We start from the raw sequence: 16,015 nt of genomic DNA on the forward strand, positions 1-16,015 counted from the left end.
TCTTTTATAGAGAATTTATGCAAATGAGGTCCTCAAGCATCTCCAGATCTGATTTGATGATGTGTCAGTGACGAGCTCATGTAAATTCACTTGCATCACATCATCTTTCTCATTGGTCGGCGGGGACTGAGATAATTTTGAACCAATCCCATCTCGCGTTTAACAATCCCACCCAGGACTATAACTTGCGTCCTGTTGCTTCCTCCCGCACATTTTCCTTTTCTTTTTCCTGTGGCTGCTCTTCTCCTGTTACTGGTCAGCATGTCTGGACGCGGCAAGCAGGGCGGCAAGGCGCGCGCCAAGGCCAAGACGCGGTCCTCGCGGGCCGGGCTGCAGTTCCCCGTGGGCCGCGTGCACCGGCTGCTCCGCAAGGGCAATTACTCCGAGCGCGTCGGGGCGGGCGCGCCCGTGTACCTGGCGGCCGTGCTGGAGTACCTGACGGCCGAGATCCTGGAGCTGGCGGGCAACGCGGCCCGCGACAACAAGAAGACGCGCATCATCCCGCGCCACCTGCAGCTGGCCATCCGCAACGACGAGGAGCTCAACAAGCTGCTGGGCAAGGTGACCATCGCGCAGGGCGGCGTGCTGCCCAACATCCAGGCCGTGCTGCTGCCCAAGAAGACCGAGAGCCACCACAAGGCCAAGGGCAAGTAAGGACCCTGCCTTTTTTGGCAACAACGCAAACAACTAAACCAAAGGCTCTTTTCAGAGCCACCCACCTTCTCTCTGAAAGGGCTTGCATTTTCCCGGCCTTAGCAGCTCATTGAAATCATGCTTGCAGCAATTCCTAGCCACTTGAAAGATATAATAAAAACCAAGTCACCATAAGTGAAAATGCTGTAGGTGCTCCATATTATAATTAAGGCGATCAGTGCAACATGCTTTGGGGTTGAAAGTGAAAGGCTTCAGTCTCTTGCATTCCCCAGTATGAAGGGGAGGAGCTGCCCACTTTTCCTGAGAAGGTGAAGTCTTTCAGGCCAGGAGACGTGTCTAAATCTACATTTTGCTCACAGCCGCTTGGTAAGGTTTTAATGTACCCGCCACAAAGTGCTTAGTCCATTTTTTTAAGCCATCGGTCACACTGCAAGGATGTTAGGAAAGATTCATGAAACTAATTTCTGGCGTTCCCTTGTACCCAAGGCAATTGCAACTGCGTGCCAGGACATCAGTTAGGACTGCCCGTGACATGCTAGGGATTGTTCTGCGAACATGTCTGCTGGGTATTTCTCACATATATGCCGCATATTCCAGTAAACTCACTGTCAGCCTCAAGTATGAATAAAAGAAATGATAGAACAAAGGAGGGATAGCTGACCAATCACACGTCAGGGCGGGCTTTTTAAATTTCACTGGTGATGGCATTCTTAACATTTTTTCGTCCCTTGGTCATTTGTCTCATCAGAAAACAATGAAGCCCTCTAAAGTCAGCACTGAATGAACCTGGCTTTCATGGACTCATTTTGAAGTGGAGGATAAACTCAACAGACATTTTCATTTTATATCCGCCTTTAGTGGGAAGCTGATCACATTTCTCAAGGAAGCAAACAAGACCAGTTCAAGCACAGCCGGGGGCCTAAGAACCAGACTGGCCTGTTCCTGCAAATAAAGCCGGAACCCCCACCAGTGCTCTGGGCCAGTGTCCTGGTCTCTGTAGCTCATGGATCAGCCTGTTGTGACCCCTGAACTGACACAGGCTCATTGCAAACCCACCGAAGTCGTGTGCAGCCGTAACACCCTCCTGTAGTGAGAAAGAAACAGACTTACAATCCTCGGGGTCCGAGTGCAGGGAAATCAAACGAGAGGAGTACGTCAGCGAGCCTCGTTCACTGGCTTCGCTGTGGCGGCCTCAGCAGCACATGGAGGCCTGGTTTATGTCACAGAGAGAAACTGGTCTTTGTGCCCTGAGCTTATGACAGCTACCAACATGCAAAATCCAAAACCATACACCACGCCTCAAAAGCACAGTAAACGTTTCTTACGGAGAATTAATTGTTAAGGGAACCATCGGGGAGAAAACCTAGTTCAAAAGGAGACTGTCAAGACTGTGTACAGGAAAGTGAAGGACACCAGAGTAGTCACCCCACAGTATGCCTCTGGGACACAAAAGTGATTTTGAGCTGAAGCATCAGGTGCAGGATGAGCTCTCTCTTCCATCCCCTTTTCCTGCCTAAAGTCAGGATATACACTGTGGAGACCACTGGGTCCTCAGTGACAGGTGACAGCCCACGGGCACAGGAGGAATCTGCAAACGAAGCTGACTCTTACTTTCCTCACATATATTTCACCTCCCCAGTATGCCATCCTTAGAAGCCTAAAGCTGCATCCTTTCTCCTGTTCTTTCTGAAAAAAAAAAAAAAAAAAAGACTCTGCTTTGTTGAAGATGCTTTATAAACGGGAGCTCTCAGTTGCTGGGGTCCAGCCCCATGGGGTCCAGGGGTTCCCAAAGGTGTGGACGGAGTCGGCGAAGAAGGTTTTACACGGAGACAGCGTTCAGAACTCTCTACCTTTCCTTAGCCTCCGTGGATCTTCCTGTGCCTGGCTGAGGCCACAGAGAAAAGATCCCAAGGCAAGCTGAGCCTTTATTTTATAGTGAGAGGTAAACAAGGTAGTGGTTTCTATAGTTACACAGTAAGTTACACTGTTATAAGTTTCACTTGTTTTTGTTCTTGTTGCACTTCCCTCAGCCCATTAGCTTCCCGAGTAAGATCTAGGGAGCTTTATACAAGGTCAAGCCTAATTATGCTAAGAGGACTGTGCTCTCTAAGCTGGGAATTGTTTATGACTTTGCCCGCAGGTCAGTCCGAGGCTTAACCCTATATCAGCTTCCCACATTCAGCCATGTCTATGAATTAATCTTTCCTGGGTCTCTCCCAAGTATACCTGATATATGAGCTATACATGTTAATACTAGTAAACCTGATTTTTTAAAAAATTTTTCTTTATTAAGGTATTACATATGTGTCCTTATCCCCCCAGTGAAACCTGATTTTCTTTTTTAAAAAATATATTTTTATTGATTTTAGAGAGGAAGGGAGAGAAACATCAATGATGAGAGAGAATCATTGATCAGCTGCCCCCTGCACGCCCCTACTGAGGACCACGCCCTCAACCCTGGCATGTGCCCTTGACTGCTGTGGAAAGTGGCTACAGTGTTTGGACAGGTTCAAGCCTCAGACTAACGAGAGGGCACAGTCCTCTCATGGCCGCATGCAAGTCTCAGCTTGGAGGGCAGAGCCCTCCCAGCACAATTATAGCCAACAGCTATAGTTGTGAGCTTGAACCTATGGTTCGAACACGTGGCCCCACGTGTCTGAGTGACGTGGGCTTGATAGAGTTCAGGTGCATGTAATTGAGTAGAATCGAAACCCACGAGAATGTTGTAAACATCTTGATCACGCCCTTACTTTGCCGGGTGGAATCTGGCTTTAAAATAAAGACACGGCTTGTAGTCCGTGCCGCTGTCTCCATCCGGGAGCAGCGTCCCACCCAGACCCAGCTCATTCTCTTGTCTGTCTTTTCTCTATCCTTCCTCACCCTCACTCGGGCTCACTGAACCTGGCTGAGCTGCCATGGCACATAAGGCTCCCTGGGGCTGAGTATGCCGTGGCCGTGCCGGCTCACCACAGACTGGAATTAACCTGGGGCTTTTCAGTCCTCAGGCCCAGGCTCTATCCACCGAGCCAAACCAGCCAGGGTGAAACCTGACTTTCTTATCTCCGTTTCTCTTGGTCTTTACCTAAATTCCAGAAACAATACATTTTTTCATGGACATGCTTTTGTACTTCCCCTGAATGGGTGCTTGTCTTGTTTTTGCACTACTGGAATGCAAAGTCTCCCGTACAGAAGCTTAAGGTCTCCTAGACAATAATTGCTTTAGTTATCAGGTTTGGATGCTTACTCTCAAAAAACAAACCCATTTGGAACAAAAAGGTTAGCCACATTGATTGCAAGTAGCTTTCAACTCCTGATATCCTGCCCCTGAACAATTCTAAGAATTCTAGTATCCATCCTTACTTGCAGAATATGCCACCTCAAAAGGAGCCACTTTGCCACATGGATTATTGTGAGCTACAGTCCATCGACTCCCAGCAGAAGCACTAAAACCGTGTGCCTCTTCCTCACCTGAGAGAATATAAACGGGCCTGTCCCGGAAAGCGATCCACTGCGACAGGTAACTCCCATCCCAGTGACCGAGTGACCGAGTGACCGAGTGACCGAGTGACCGAGGGCAGGAGACAGCCAGTGACCCACCCCTGCTCCTCCTGGTGACGGGCCCTCCCTCCGCCCTGAAGCCCTGGCCCCTGTTCCCCTCCTGAGCTAAGGGTGGCAGACAAGCCTGTTACCCGACTGCCTTTGGCCCCATATTTTATTTAACCGGAAATATCCAAAACACTCTTATTTTAAAACGTAATCATTATTATTGTAATATTTTACATCCCTTCTTTTCAGTCTAAATCTTCCAAACTGGGTGCATGTTTTATGCAATCATATCAATTTTTTTCTCGAAATACTTGATATACATTTACATTCGCCAAATTGTCCTGCCGAGAAAATTAATTTCACGTGCCCAAGTGGTTCAAATGTAGCTCAACAGTTTCAATAACTCAGTGCAGCATCTGCTTTTAAATTGAAAACAGCAATTAAAATTACATAAAATTTATATTTCGGTTCCTCACCTTCAGCCACATTTCAAATGCTCAAAGGTGGTTCTGAATACTTTTCCAGAAACTGTGGTCCGAGGGGGAACTGTGTGTGGGGGATGGAAGTGTGATGCAGACTGATGGTTAAATATGGGAAACACAGGGTGGGGCAAACGTAGGCTTACAGTTGCTCATATGAATGAGAATACAATCATTAATAAATAATAATACAAGAATAAACTGTGTTCTGCATACCCACAACTGTAAACCTACTTTTGCATAACTCTGTATATACATTTAAATGTTTTCATGTAAACTTAGCATTGACGACAGAAATCAAACACTTGTATTTGATATAGAGATACGGACATGATGAAAGCAAAGGAATGTAGGACCAGATTGCAAAATACCAGATTGAAAGGTTCAAGGTCGCTGGGGACAATAAACCCCGGGGTGTGAAGATTACTTTACTTAGGAAATGACAGTTGTCGGCATAAGAAATCGCCAAAGCTGTAGAGAACTGTACACCAGGACATGAGCTGGGAGGCAAGTTCTCAAATGCTCTCGGGATAACAGTTTTGTGTTTTCTATGCATTTACAATTGAGGAGGAGATGGGAGGAAGATTACATAAAGATCAGATTAATGTTTCTCTCTCCCTCCCCGTTTCCTCTCTGAAATCAATAGAAAAAAATTTAAAAGATCGGAGAAAACAAGGCGTGCATCCAAACTATTAAAAAGATTATGTGCTCCCTGGAGGGTAGGTGGTTAAACCTCCAGGGGCCTGAAAATGAAAAGGGGTTGGTTTGGGCAGGTCAAAGGTGTGGTGGCCGAGGTGCAACAGAATAATAATGCACAGGGCGGGCTTCCGGCAAGAAGGTTTGTGGCTGGAGCGTGTCCTCCCGCCAAGACCTGCCCAGCTAGAACTGACGATACGATTACCCGGGGTTACTTTTCAGAGAACCCTTTATTCCTCCTCGCCGACCGTTCAATGCTTAACCAAAAAGTTACTTTCGGATGCCAAGCACCAACATTTCCATTCTAAAAATGAAAGGAAAGTCAAGATGAGAGAACCCGGGTCCAGGACCTCAGAAGGCGGGGTGCAGGGAACGTTGAGGCCCACGCAGTGGGGTCCAGGCCCCCAAGGACAAGCACCCCAGGTCATTCCAGCTCTTTCCTGCATCCCTGGAGCTACGTGCCTCCTGTAAAGTGTACAAAGACGCCTCTCGGGAGAAAGGAGCCGGGACTTCTCACATTAGGCGGCGTTTAAAGCACCAGCCCATGTGCCATCATGGCCTCTGCCTGCTCCGCGGGGAGTAAGACCCCAATAATTTAAACCGGAAAGACACGCTAGTCTGACAGGTACAATTATCTCGTGACGTTGATACACAACAGCATTTTTAAAAGGTCCTTCCACGGGGCCTTGGCAGTGGATCCGGGAAAGAGCGGGGCGCACGGAGCCGCCTTTGTCTCCGCCGGCCCCGCCCAAAGACCCGGGACCCGCGGGGCGGAGACTGACCCCCGACCCCGCCCACCCCCACCGGCCGGGCTATAAATAGGGTTTCGGCTGCAGCTTCGCCATTTCTCCGCAGTCACCATGTCCGGTCGCGGCAAAGGCGGGAAGGGCCTGGGCAAGGGCGGCGCCAAGCGCCACCGCAAGGTGCTGCGCGACAACATCCAGGGCATCACCAAGCCCGCCATCCGGCGCCTGGCGCGGCGCGGCGGCGTCAAGCGCATCTCCGGGCTCATCTACGAGGAGACGCGCGGGGTGCTCAAGGTCTTCCTGGAGAACGTGATCCGCGACGCCGTCACCTACACGGAGCACGCCAAGCGCAAGACGGTCACGGCCATGGACGTGGTCTACGCGCTCAAGCGCCAGGGCCGCACCCTCTACGGCTTCGGCGGCTGAGCCCGTCCCCCGCCTCTTGTCCCCCCAAAGGCCCTTTTCAGGGCCGCCCACCCCCTCTTGGAAGAGCTGTGCGCGCTGTCGTGCTCGTGTTTCTGTGGACACGTTTTCTCGTGTTCGATGCTGGCGGGGCCTTATAGGGGGCTTCAGGCCCAATGGGGGTTCCTCGGCCCATCGGGAGGGAACTGGGGTACAGCCCGGAATGAGGTAGCAAGTCGGGCGGCGGGAGAGGTGAAAGGGGAAGCAGGGTTTATTACAATGAGTTTCCAGCCGGAGGATCCGCACACTTTGGACTCACCCCGCACCCCCCGCTCCCGCCTCCTCCCAGGCCTGGAGCTGCCCCCTCCCCAAGCCCCGGGCGGAGCAGAGTGAATCACCGTCCACTAGACCAGGAGGCGCGGCTCTAACTCGGTGTCTCACAGCCCGAGGCCTCACCTGACGTTTGGGAAGGAGGGGCTCCCCCCGGGCACAGCCTCAGCCCTGCGGCCCCTGCTCTCCCCTCCCTCCGCCTTTCAGCTCGGAAGCCGGCCTGCTGCAAGTTCTGGGGAGGTTTTGCTATTATTATTATTATTATTATTGTAAATAATTCAAACTCTACAATAGGATTATAAAAAGCTTTTAAGGTATATCCTCAGACTGATAAAGGAAAAAAAGTCACTTTAGTAACCTGCCTGCTGGAGAGAAGGGCTGATGGCTGCCTAAGAAGCCGCCTGCTTCCCGGCCCTGAGCCGAGGGCTCCCCCTGACCCTGGAGCAAAGGCCGGCTTGGCAGCTGGGTGTGTGAGATGCGCGAGTTCAGGCGAGAGGCTTAGACTAGGAATATATGGGTCCTGAAACCGATGGATCACAGGGTTTAAACACGCATTGTGCCTGTGGTTTGGTACAGCAAATCCTCATTAGAAGGATCTGGAGCCCGGCCCGCGTGGCTCTGGTTGAGCATCGACCTATGAACCAGGAAGTTACAGTTCGATTCCCCGTCAGGGCACAGGCCCGGGTTGTGAGCTCCATCCCCAGTGTGGGGCGTGCAGGAGGCAGCCGATCAGTGATTCTTTCATCATTGATGTTTCTATCTCTCTTCCTCTCTGAAAGCAATAAAAATATTTTTTAAAAAGCTACTTTACCGATTGTGGGAGCTGCCACCCTCCCCTCCACGTAGGAAATCTGCACCCTCACTCCCACATTCTATCTAATTTGCTCGCTGATGCATCCCCAATGCTGAAAGCAGCATCTGGCCCGTGACATGAGGTCACTAAGTATATCCTGAAGGGACAGGCGCTGAGGAGGAGGTCAAATGACCGCCGTTCCGACCTGGCCCTCACTTGCTCCTCTGCCCATCCGGGTTGCAGCTCTGAATTCTTGTCAGTGTAGATGAAGCAGGCGAGGAACTGCGCCCATTCCCCCAAGAAATCTTGGAGGACAGTTACCAGGTGAAAAGTAGAACTCAAGAACGAGGAGAGACTCCAGCTGAAAGTAACGCATTGAGGCGCAAACCTGCCCTGCATTGAAAGAATACGAGGAAGAACCCATGTCAGAGGCCGCTGTGCATGTCTCTGCAGATGGAAATAGTTGTTTCTGGATTAGCCACTTCCAGTGAGCTCACCCCTCTCTTCGGGGGAGCTGTGAGGTCTGAGGTACCGGCACGGAGAGCGGGCCCAGGGACAAGGGTTTAAAAACCCTCTGGGGCTACAGTGACGGACAACGCCAAACCCCCTTGTCCAGACCAAGGAGAGGCCTCACCTCCGGCCACCTGCCGGGAGTCTTTATGTGCCTGGGTATGTACACCACTCAGCTCACTCTGCCACTGGCGGCCACATTTCATGGTTTTACAATACAACAGGGCTATCTGCTTTTTTTCTCTATATACCTGCTTTTTATCTAAATCAAAAAAACTACACTGGTCTTGAACTGTCAGGATTATAAGTTGAAAGCAAATATATTAAATTATTTAAAAGCTGCCATTGCCAGTTTTGCTCAGTGAATAGAGCTTCAGCCTGTGGACTGAAGGGTCCTGGGTTCAGTTCAGGTCAAGGGCATGTGCCTGGGTTTTGGGCTCGATCCCAGGTGGGGGGCGTGCAGGAGGCAGCGAATCAATAATGCTCTCTCATCATTGATATTTCAGTCTCTCCCGCCAGAAACATTTTGAGTAAATGTTCACTGAAGACCCTGGATCGCTGCCATCTATTTATTTTTTCTTCTTCAAAATAAATAACTTTTATTTTGTTTACTTTCATTTAACAAAGCCAAAACCCTGATATGCTACAAAATTTACCTTATTGCTCTTACTCCCCCACCCCACCCCATTCCCACCTCCCAGCTGCAAAGGCCTTTTTATCTAACACCAGCTCCCTCCCTTCCTCAGGGCCTTGCTCTAGCTCCGTCACTCCTTCAGGAATTAACTCAAAAGTCACCTTCTTGAAACCTGACATCTGCTACAACATGGATGAAACTGGAAGGAAATAAGCCAGTCACACAAAATACTGCTGCCATATATTGCAAGGTTCCGCATTGCAAATGCTTCCTTCCTTCCTTCCTTCCATTTTTTTTTTAATGCTCTTTCATCCGTTCCTGCTTATACAGCCCAGCTGACATTGTAAATGCATCCAAACCTAACGGCGGAGTCAAATGACCATTTGAAGTCGAACTCGAAAGTAAAACGCCAGGGATCCCAGGAAATGGGAACTTTGCATGAACCCTGAATGACACAGCATTCTGCACGTCTTCCCAGTATATCCTAGAAGCACCTGCTACAGTGAACTGGGAATTTACCGAAAATACAGTGAAATCGATCCCGGGAGAGGCTCCGACAATGGATTTAACAGGGGGGCGGGGAGGGGCGGGGCGGGGCGGGGCGGGGCGGGGAACAGGAGCGGGAAGAAAACCGGTTAACCGCACAAAATGCCGGTGTTTCTTTCAACAAACTTTTCCAAACAGGAGAAAAGCTCAATAATAATAAATCTGTCCGTGGGTCAGACTTTGTAGAGACGTGGGAGCATCACTGATGAAACTCATAAGAAAATAATTTTATTTGAGGGGCGGGGAAGACGTCCTTCAAATTGACCAATCAGAGACTCGCACGGAACGGAAATCCCACCCTAATACGGCGGGATCACGTCCTGAAATTAACCCCAGCCAATCAGAGCGATTCTGCTCCCGTATAAATACAGCGTCCGGACGCCCCCTTCATCCCACCGACTCGGCTCCTCAGTCATGGCTCGGACCAAGCAGACGGCGCGCAAGTCCACGGGCGGGAAGGCGCCCCGCAAGCAGCTGGCCACCAAGGCCGCCCGCAAGAGCGCGCCGGCCACGGGCGGCGTGAAGAAGCCGCACCGCTACCGGCCCGGCACCGTGGCCCTGCGCGAGATCCGCCGCTACCAGAAGTCCACGGAGCTGCTGATCCGCAAGCTGCCCTTCCAGCGCCTGGTGCGCGAGATCGCGCAGGACTTCAAGACCGACCTGCGCTTCCAGAGCTCGGCCGTCATGGCGCTGCAGGAGGCGTGCGAGGCCTACCTGGTGGGGCTGTTCGAGGACACCAACCTGTGCGCCATCCACGCCAAGCGCGTCACCATCATGCCCAAGGACATCCAGCTGGCGCGCCGCATCCGCGGGGAGCGGGCGTGAGCTCCGTCCTACCCACTCGCGCCGAAACCCAAAGGCTCTTTTCAGAGCCGCCTACCGCTTCAATGGAAGAGCTGTAAGCCAAGGAGAGACGTCTGTCCCCAAACGACGCTGTAGGGGGCGGGTAGCAGCTGGGGCACCTGCGTGGAAGTGGTGCTGTGGCCGCCCTACTCTCCCCCACCCGAGGGCTCGCCGGCTGTCGCTGAGGCAGCTTGCGCTGCATTTTCCAGCAGAGTGCGTGGCTCTGCTGTCAGTGATAGAGCTGGGGCACTGCTATTGCACCAAATGAGGCCTGAAATTATAACTAAAGGTCTAATAAGGCGTTAAGGGCTTGTTGCGGCAAATTGGTGCACACTCACTGTGCAGAACTGCACCCGATAAAGTTGAGGAGCTCCCCCTCGCTGCAATTCCTCAACCAGTGAAGCAGCATGTACGTGGGATAATACTGCAGAGGGCTACCTGCGAGTACACATACCCATGGGAGCCCATGTGGAACGTGAGGAGTGAATGAGGCCTGCACTGCAGTCTAGATAAGAGTATTTTGTCCAATTCCATTGCCTGGTTATTGTGTAGGATGTCACCATTCGGGGAGATTGGGTCAATGGACTTTATTTGAAACTAACAAATCAGTGTTTGCTTTTCATACAAACAAGGAGGGTTGGCTTTGTTCTGGCCGTGCTGGTGTCGGCATATCCCTTTGGCTGAGGTTTGTTCTGTGTCAGTACATTCATTTGTAGGTATTGCCTCTACCTCAAAAGTAAACTGCATTTTAAAATTTGATCTTTGTAATCTCAAATTTCCTGATGGGTTCTTGGCTGTTAATAATCCATGGTGTTTAGGACAGCGTGCTTGTTACATCATAAGTGTAGATGGTAAGGGACAAACACCAAAGACCCAAAATGGCATCACTGGTGCTAAAAGCCCCAGACACCAAACCCAGACTTAATACCTGACCTAATTGCAGTCTCGACCCCTCCCAGAAACATACATAATCTTCACCAGTGTGGGATTTTCTGGTCAAGCACCAGGAAGGTGATTCTGCTCAGTTCATGTTCTAAACCACAGTTTTCTTAACTGTAAAACAAGCATTTCAAGCAGCCGTAGATGTGCTTTGTAAACTGTAAGGGATTTCAGCGGTGGTGTATGGTCACTTTGACGGCTCAGTGAATGACTACTTCCCCCCATAATACTTATTCCTCGTCCCTCTTCATCAAAAGCCTAACTCTCTCATTCTGGTTATTAAAGACCTCACAGCTGTTTTCCCGTGTTCCCTACTCCATGCAGTCTCTTCTTTTCAAAAAGATTCTTTTGAGTAACAACCTCACATTCTCCCATTTACCCAGGTATTCTTTCTCAAGTGGAAAGTAGGAAGAAATTATGAGATGCAGCTGTCACTGGGAACATTTTGAACTGGTTAGAAGACACCTGCTACAAGCTACATACTTTTTTAAAAAAAAATAAGATAGTAAAAATTAAATTGTAATCCAGTAGGGGGTGTTATAAACCAAGTATAAGGTGAAGAGACATTCCACCAAGATATCTGTGTCCCCTGGAAATGGGCTTAGGGATACAAGACTCCTTTTGTTCTGTAGACTCTATGGATGTTGTTTTCAAAAGGATGTTGGTTAAGTACTTGATGCATACAGGATAAGAAAGCAACATTAAAACATACCCAGAGTGTATTTGAGCTTGTAAAATAATGCGTTTCATTAATAACACATCAAATAACAAGGAGCAGCAAGGAATAACCAATATCATTTTCAAAAATTTAGCGTAAATTTTATTCCCAAGATATTTGCAATCCCTGCAGAGTGATACAAAAACATCAGTGACTGCCCTGCTGAAGAAGTCACAGGTACTGCGGAATCCATGGTGATTAGTTGCCTACACACATAATTGAAAGAAATGCTGAATTGCATTGAGAGTCCCTGAAAAATGTTTCCCCTACCCAGGTTCACGCCCCCAAATGTTCTGTAGAACTGAAGATTTTGTCAGATATGCCAGTAAAATTAAGTGAACTTCCCTGAAATAAATGATTAATAAAAGCTCAGTCCCAGACCCAGACATGAAGTGGAAATGGTGAGACAAGTGAACCTCTTCTTCCAAGAGCCCATATTCTGTGCCCTCCCAATCCAGTTCTCTGCCAGCCACACTGCCCTGCCTTCCAGAGCGTTTTTGTTTTCTTTACCCTCCAATTCCTTGCCTGCTCAGCAGGAGACTACGGCTCCCTAGATCCTCGCCACCATCTGCGGGGAAGACATCGGGCTAAGGGGGCCACTTACAACCCCCCAGAGGAGGGCGACTTCCACGTTCACTGTCCTTCAGCCTCAGGGTGGCAGCTCAATTATGGGAACAGTGGATACTCTTCCCCAAAAAGAACTCCACTGACCTCAAGAGGGAAAAAATGCAAGGGTTTCAACTGCCTCACAGAATATACAAGACTTAACATCGCAATCTCTCTAATGGGTACTTTCTCTGTAGCCCATGCGCGTGAGTGCACGGGGACGTTCCGATTAGCTCAATAACCTCTGCAAACCACTGGGGAAGGGAAGTTTAGTTAACACACACAAACTTGAATAACCCTTTCCGCAGATCGGCTTGTTACAATAATTACTTTCCCCTTCTAACGAGTCTGGGCGCGGGAAGCAGGGCGGCAAGACTCCCAGGCGCCCCCTACAGCTGGCGGACCGCAACGACCAGGAGCTCAACAAGCTACCGGGCAGTTTGACTACCGCGCGGGGCGGTGTCCTGCCCAATATCCACGCTGTGCTGCAGCCCAAGACCGAGAGCCACAAGGTCAAGGGCAAGTGAACAGGTAAGACCTATCCCTGGCCCCGGATGCCAACGGCTCTTCCCAGGGCCACCGAGTTCCCGAAAGCGACTATGATTGTTTCTCGGAACCCAAACAGCGCTCACCCCCACCACCACCACCACCACCCCACCTACCCTCCCCAGTGTAAGGGAATCATTCACTTAAAGGAAAACACAACCAAAATGTAGCCAGCTCAGCTCTTTTTCCTGAAATTAGTGGGTGGCTCTGAAAAGAGCCTTTTGAGATTTTCAAAGCAGGACCTGCCGCGGTAGCTTCACTTCTTCTTAGGCGCCGCCTTCTTGGCCTTCGTAGCCTTGGGCTTGGCAGCTTTCGGCTTCGGGGCCTTGGCCTTGGCGGCTTTGGCCTTGGCCGGGCTCTTCGCCGGCTTCTTGGGCTTGGCGGCCTTCGCCTTCTTGGGGCTCTTGGCGGTTTTCTTGGCTCCCGCCGCCGCCGCCGGCTTCTTGGGCTTCTTCGGGGTCTTCTTGGCGCTCTTCTTGGGGGTGGCGGACCCCGCGGGCTTCTTGGGCTTCTTGGCCGCGCCCGCGGGCTTCCTGGGCTTGGCCGCGCCCGCCTTCTTGGCCTTGGGCTTGGCCTCCCCGGAGGCCGCCTTCTTGTTGAGCTTGAAGGAGCCCGAGGCGCCGGTGCCCTTGGTCTGCACCAGGGTGCCCTTGCTCACCAGGCTCTTGAGGCCCAGCTTGATGCGGCTGTTGTTCTTGTCCACGTCGTAGCCCGCGGCCGCCAGCGCCTTCTTGAGCGCGGCCAGCGACACGCCGCTGCGCTCCTTGGAGGCGGCGACCGCCTTGGTGATGAGCTCGGACACGGGCGGCCCGGACGCCTTGCGCTTGGCGGCGGCTGCGCCCGTCTTCTTCGCCTTCTTCTTCACCGGTGTTTTCTCCGCAGGAGCGGGAGCGGCAGGAGCCAGGGGCGCCGTCTCCGACATGTTTCAGCTTCGGCAGGAAAGACCACAGGAGACTTGAACTGTCAGAGGAGCGTGGCCCGGCGCGGGCGGCGGGGGTTTATATAGCGAGGCGCTGGGTGGTGATTGGCTGGCGGCTCCGTGCGCCGCGCAGCCTAGCCGGCTCCTCCGCTCAGCCGGGCTGCTGTGTTTCTTGCCCCTTAAAAAAGGAGAAAAATATAAGAAATCTGTGCACGAAATCATGAGGGATTTGGGGGAAACGGGCCCGAGAGCCTTCAGGCTTCCTTCCTGCCTTCTCCGGCGCGCCCAGCTCCGCCGCCGGCCCCCTGAAACTTTCCCGATTCCCCCAACTCTCTTGAAAACTTCGGTCAAACGGAGACAACTTTACGATTTTCCTTAAAAATACTACTTCCCTCCGTCTCCTTTGCAAATATTTCTTTCAGAACATAGTTCTTCACATTCTTGACTTTGCAATTTTGTGTACATGAACGGATCTGTACTCCAATGGACCCAGAAAATAGTTTTTTTCGCGAGAGCAATAGCACAGCTCGCCTGCGAGTGGTTCGCCCTGAGCCCTGGGAATTGGCAGAGGGGGACGAGAATTCAAAGTACACGATGGACAACGACCTATATTAGAAAAAATGTTGGTTTGATTTTTTTAAGTGTTGGAGCGACCAGTGTGTAAACTGGGTTTGATCCCATTGTTTTTGGTGATTTAACCATTTTTAGGAGGGACGAGGGCAAGACTGCTCCGTGCATGTGTTTTTGTTTTTTTTAAATAACCAGTTCTAGCTAGTCATCCATCTTCTCTTAAAAGGTAGCCCACTCGATTTTTCAGGCCGAGTGCGCATCGGAGGTCACCCCCCCCACCACCTACCCACAAAGCGTCAGATGGGCAGGTCCACCTCAGTTGACCAGCTGTGAGCAGGAGAGCCCTGCGGCAGCACTGGTGTTCATCCCTCCCCTTAAAATTGAAAGGCCTTCAGGACAGACACCCAGTCCACCAGATTGGCCCCCCAGTACTTAGCATGCAGTTCTGAACATAGTTCCTATATTCCGAGATGATATTCAAAACACAAAATGCATTTGACCTTTGTTAACATTGCAAGTCAGGACCCAGAGGATTAGAAAGAAATGTTTCTCATTGAAATCACTGCAGGAGCCCTAGCTGGTTTGCTGGGTGGTTAGAGCGTCTGCCTGCAGGCTGAAGGGTCTCGGGTTCTATTCCCCTCAAGGGCACGTACCTGGATTGCAGGCTCAGTCCCAGGCCTGGTTGGGGCATGTATGGGAGGCAACCAATAGATGCAGGTCTCTCACATTGATGTTTCTCTCTGTGTGTCTCTCCCTCTCCCTTCCTGAAATTCAATGGGATGGGGGGGGGGGGGGTGATGATTAATAAATTGCTGCATGAATTTTCATATTTCACCTGAGGCCTTTTCACTAACAAAGTCTGAACCAGACTGTCACGGCCTAAATCCATGAGCAGAACCTGCCCGCTTGAGGGGCTGAACAAACATTCCATCACAAGCATGACCGACTCCCACTCATCTCTTTCTTTGCAACACCATAAAGCTACCAGAATTCAGCAAATATTGGATAATTATGCACCACTTTGTATTATCCACCTATTAATCAGGTACTGGCATCACACCTCATGTTGAAATAAATAACCAAGTAAAGTATTGGGGTGTTGTGTTTCTTCTAATAAATACCCCTATCTCCAAAAATCTAGTTATTCTGGCCTCGATTCTATGTGATTTGAGAACTTTTTCATATAAATCCAAGACAAAATACTCCATTTTAAAGATGCCACAGTTAGTTTTATAAAAATCACTTGGCTTGATTTTAAAGTCATTGATTGGCAGGCACTGACTGGAACCAAGTCTCTGGTACCTGAAACCATGTTATACAAACACTGTGTACAAACAGGGAGGCTTCTCGGCTTGGGTCACGGGCGCTCTCAGTCTCCCTGGGCAGGAATGTTATGGGTGGCTAGAGCAGTGGTTCTCAACCTTGGCTGCACATTAGAATCACCTGGGAATCTTGTTAAAATCCTGATTTCTGGGCCTCATCCTCCAGAAATTCTGTTTCTTTGTGATGGGGTGGGGCCACAACATTAGTAACAAAGA

At 50.5% G+C, this 16,015-nt stretch overlaps 3 protein-coding genes across 4 annotated transcripts; 2 read left to right on the forward strand and 1 right to left on the reverse strand.

Annotated features, from left to right (window-relative positions):
- The first annotated feature begins 232 nt into the window (after window positions 1-232).
- Window positions 233-4,150, forward strand: LOC102422450 (histone H2A type 1-D). Of its 2 annotated transcripts, none has more exons than XM_014447804.2 (2): window positions 233-650; window positions 4,021-4,150. In XM_014447804.2, the coding sequence occupies exons 1-2, from the start codon at window positions 262-264 to the stop codon at window positions 4,124-4,126; spliced, it is 495 nt and encodes a 164-aa protein (XP_014303290.1). In that variant the 5' UTR covers window positions 233-261; the 3' UTR covers window positions 4,127-4,150. The 2 variants fall into 2 exon arrangements, with proteins under 2 accessions (XP_014303290.1, XP_014303291.1); XM_014447805.2 differs by lacking the exon at window positions 4,021-4,150 and adding an exon at window positions 1,513-2,462.
- Window positions 4,151-6,234: 2,084 nt separating this feature from the next.
- LOC102424893 (histone H3.1-like) lies at window positions 6,235-10,603 on the forward strand. Its single transcript, XM_006105712.3, has 2 exons — window positions 6,235-6,522; window positions 9,711-10,603. The coding sequence occupies exons 1-2, from the start codon at window positions 6,236-6,238 to the stop codon at window positions 10,159-10,161; spliced, it is 738 nt and encodes a 245-aa protein (XP_006105774.2). The 5' UTR covers window position 6,235; the 3' UTR covers window positions 10,162-10,603.
- Window positions 10,604-13,081: 2,478 nt separating this feature from the next.
- Window positions 13,082-13,986, reverse strand: LOC102423054 (histone H1.3). Its single transcript, XM_014447801.2, has one exon. It carries the CDS (start codon window positions 13,908-13,910, stop codon window positions 13,245-13,247), a length of 666 nt encoding a protein of 221 aa, XP_014303287.1. The 5' UTR covers window positions 13,911-13,986; the 3' UTR covers window positions 13,082-13,244.
- Between the last annotated feature and the right edge of the window lie 2,029 nt (window positions 13,987-16,015).

The sequence above is a fragment of the Myotis lucifugus genome, unplaced genomic scaffold (genome assembly GCF_000147115.1).
Source record: "Myotis lucifugus unplaced genomic scaffold, Myoluc2.0 scaffold_716, whole genome shotgun sequence".
NCBI classification, from domain to species: domain Eukaryota; kingdom Metazoa; phylum Chordata; class Mammalia; order Chiroptera; family Vespertilionidae; genus Myotis; species Myotis lucifugus.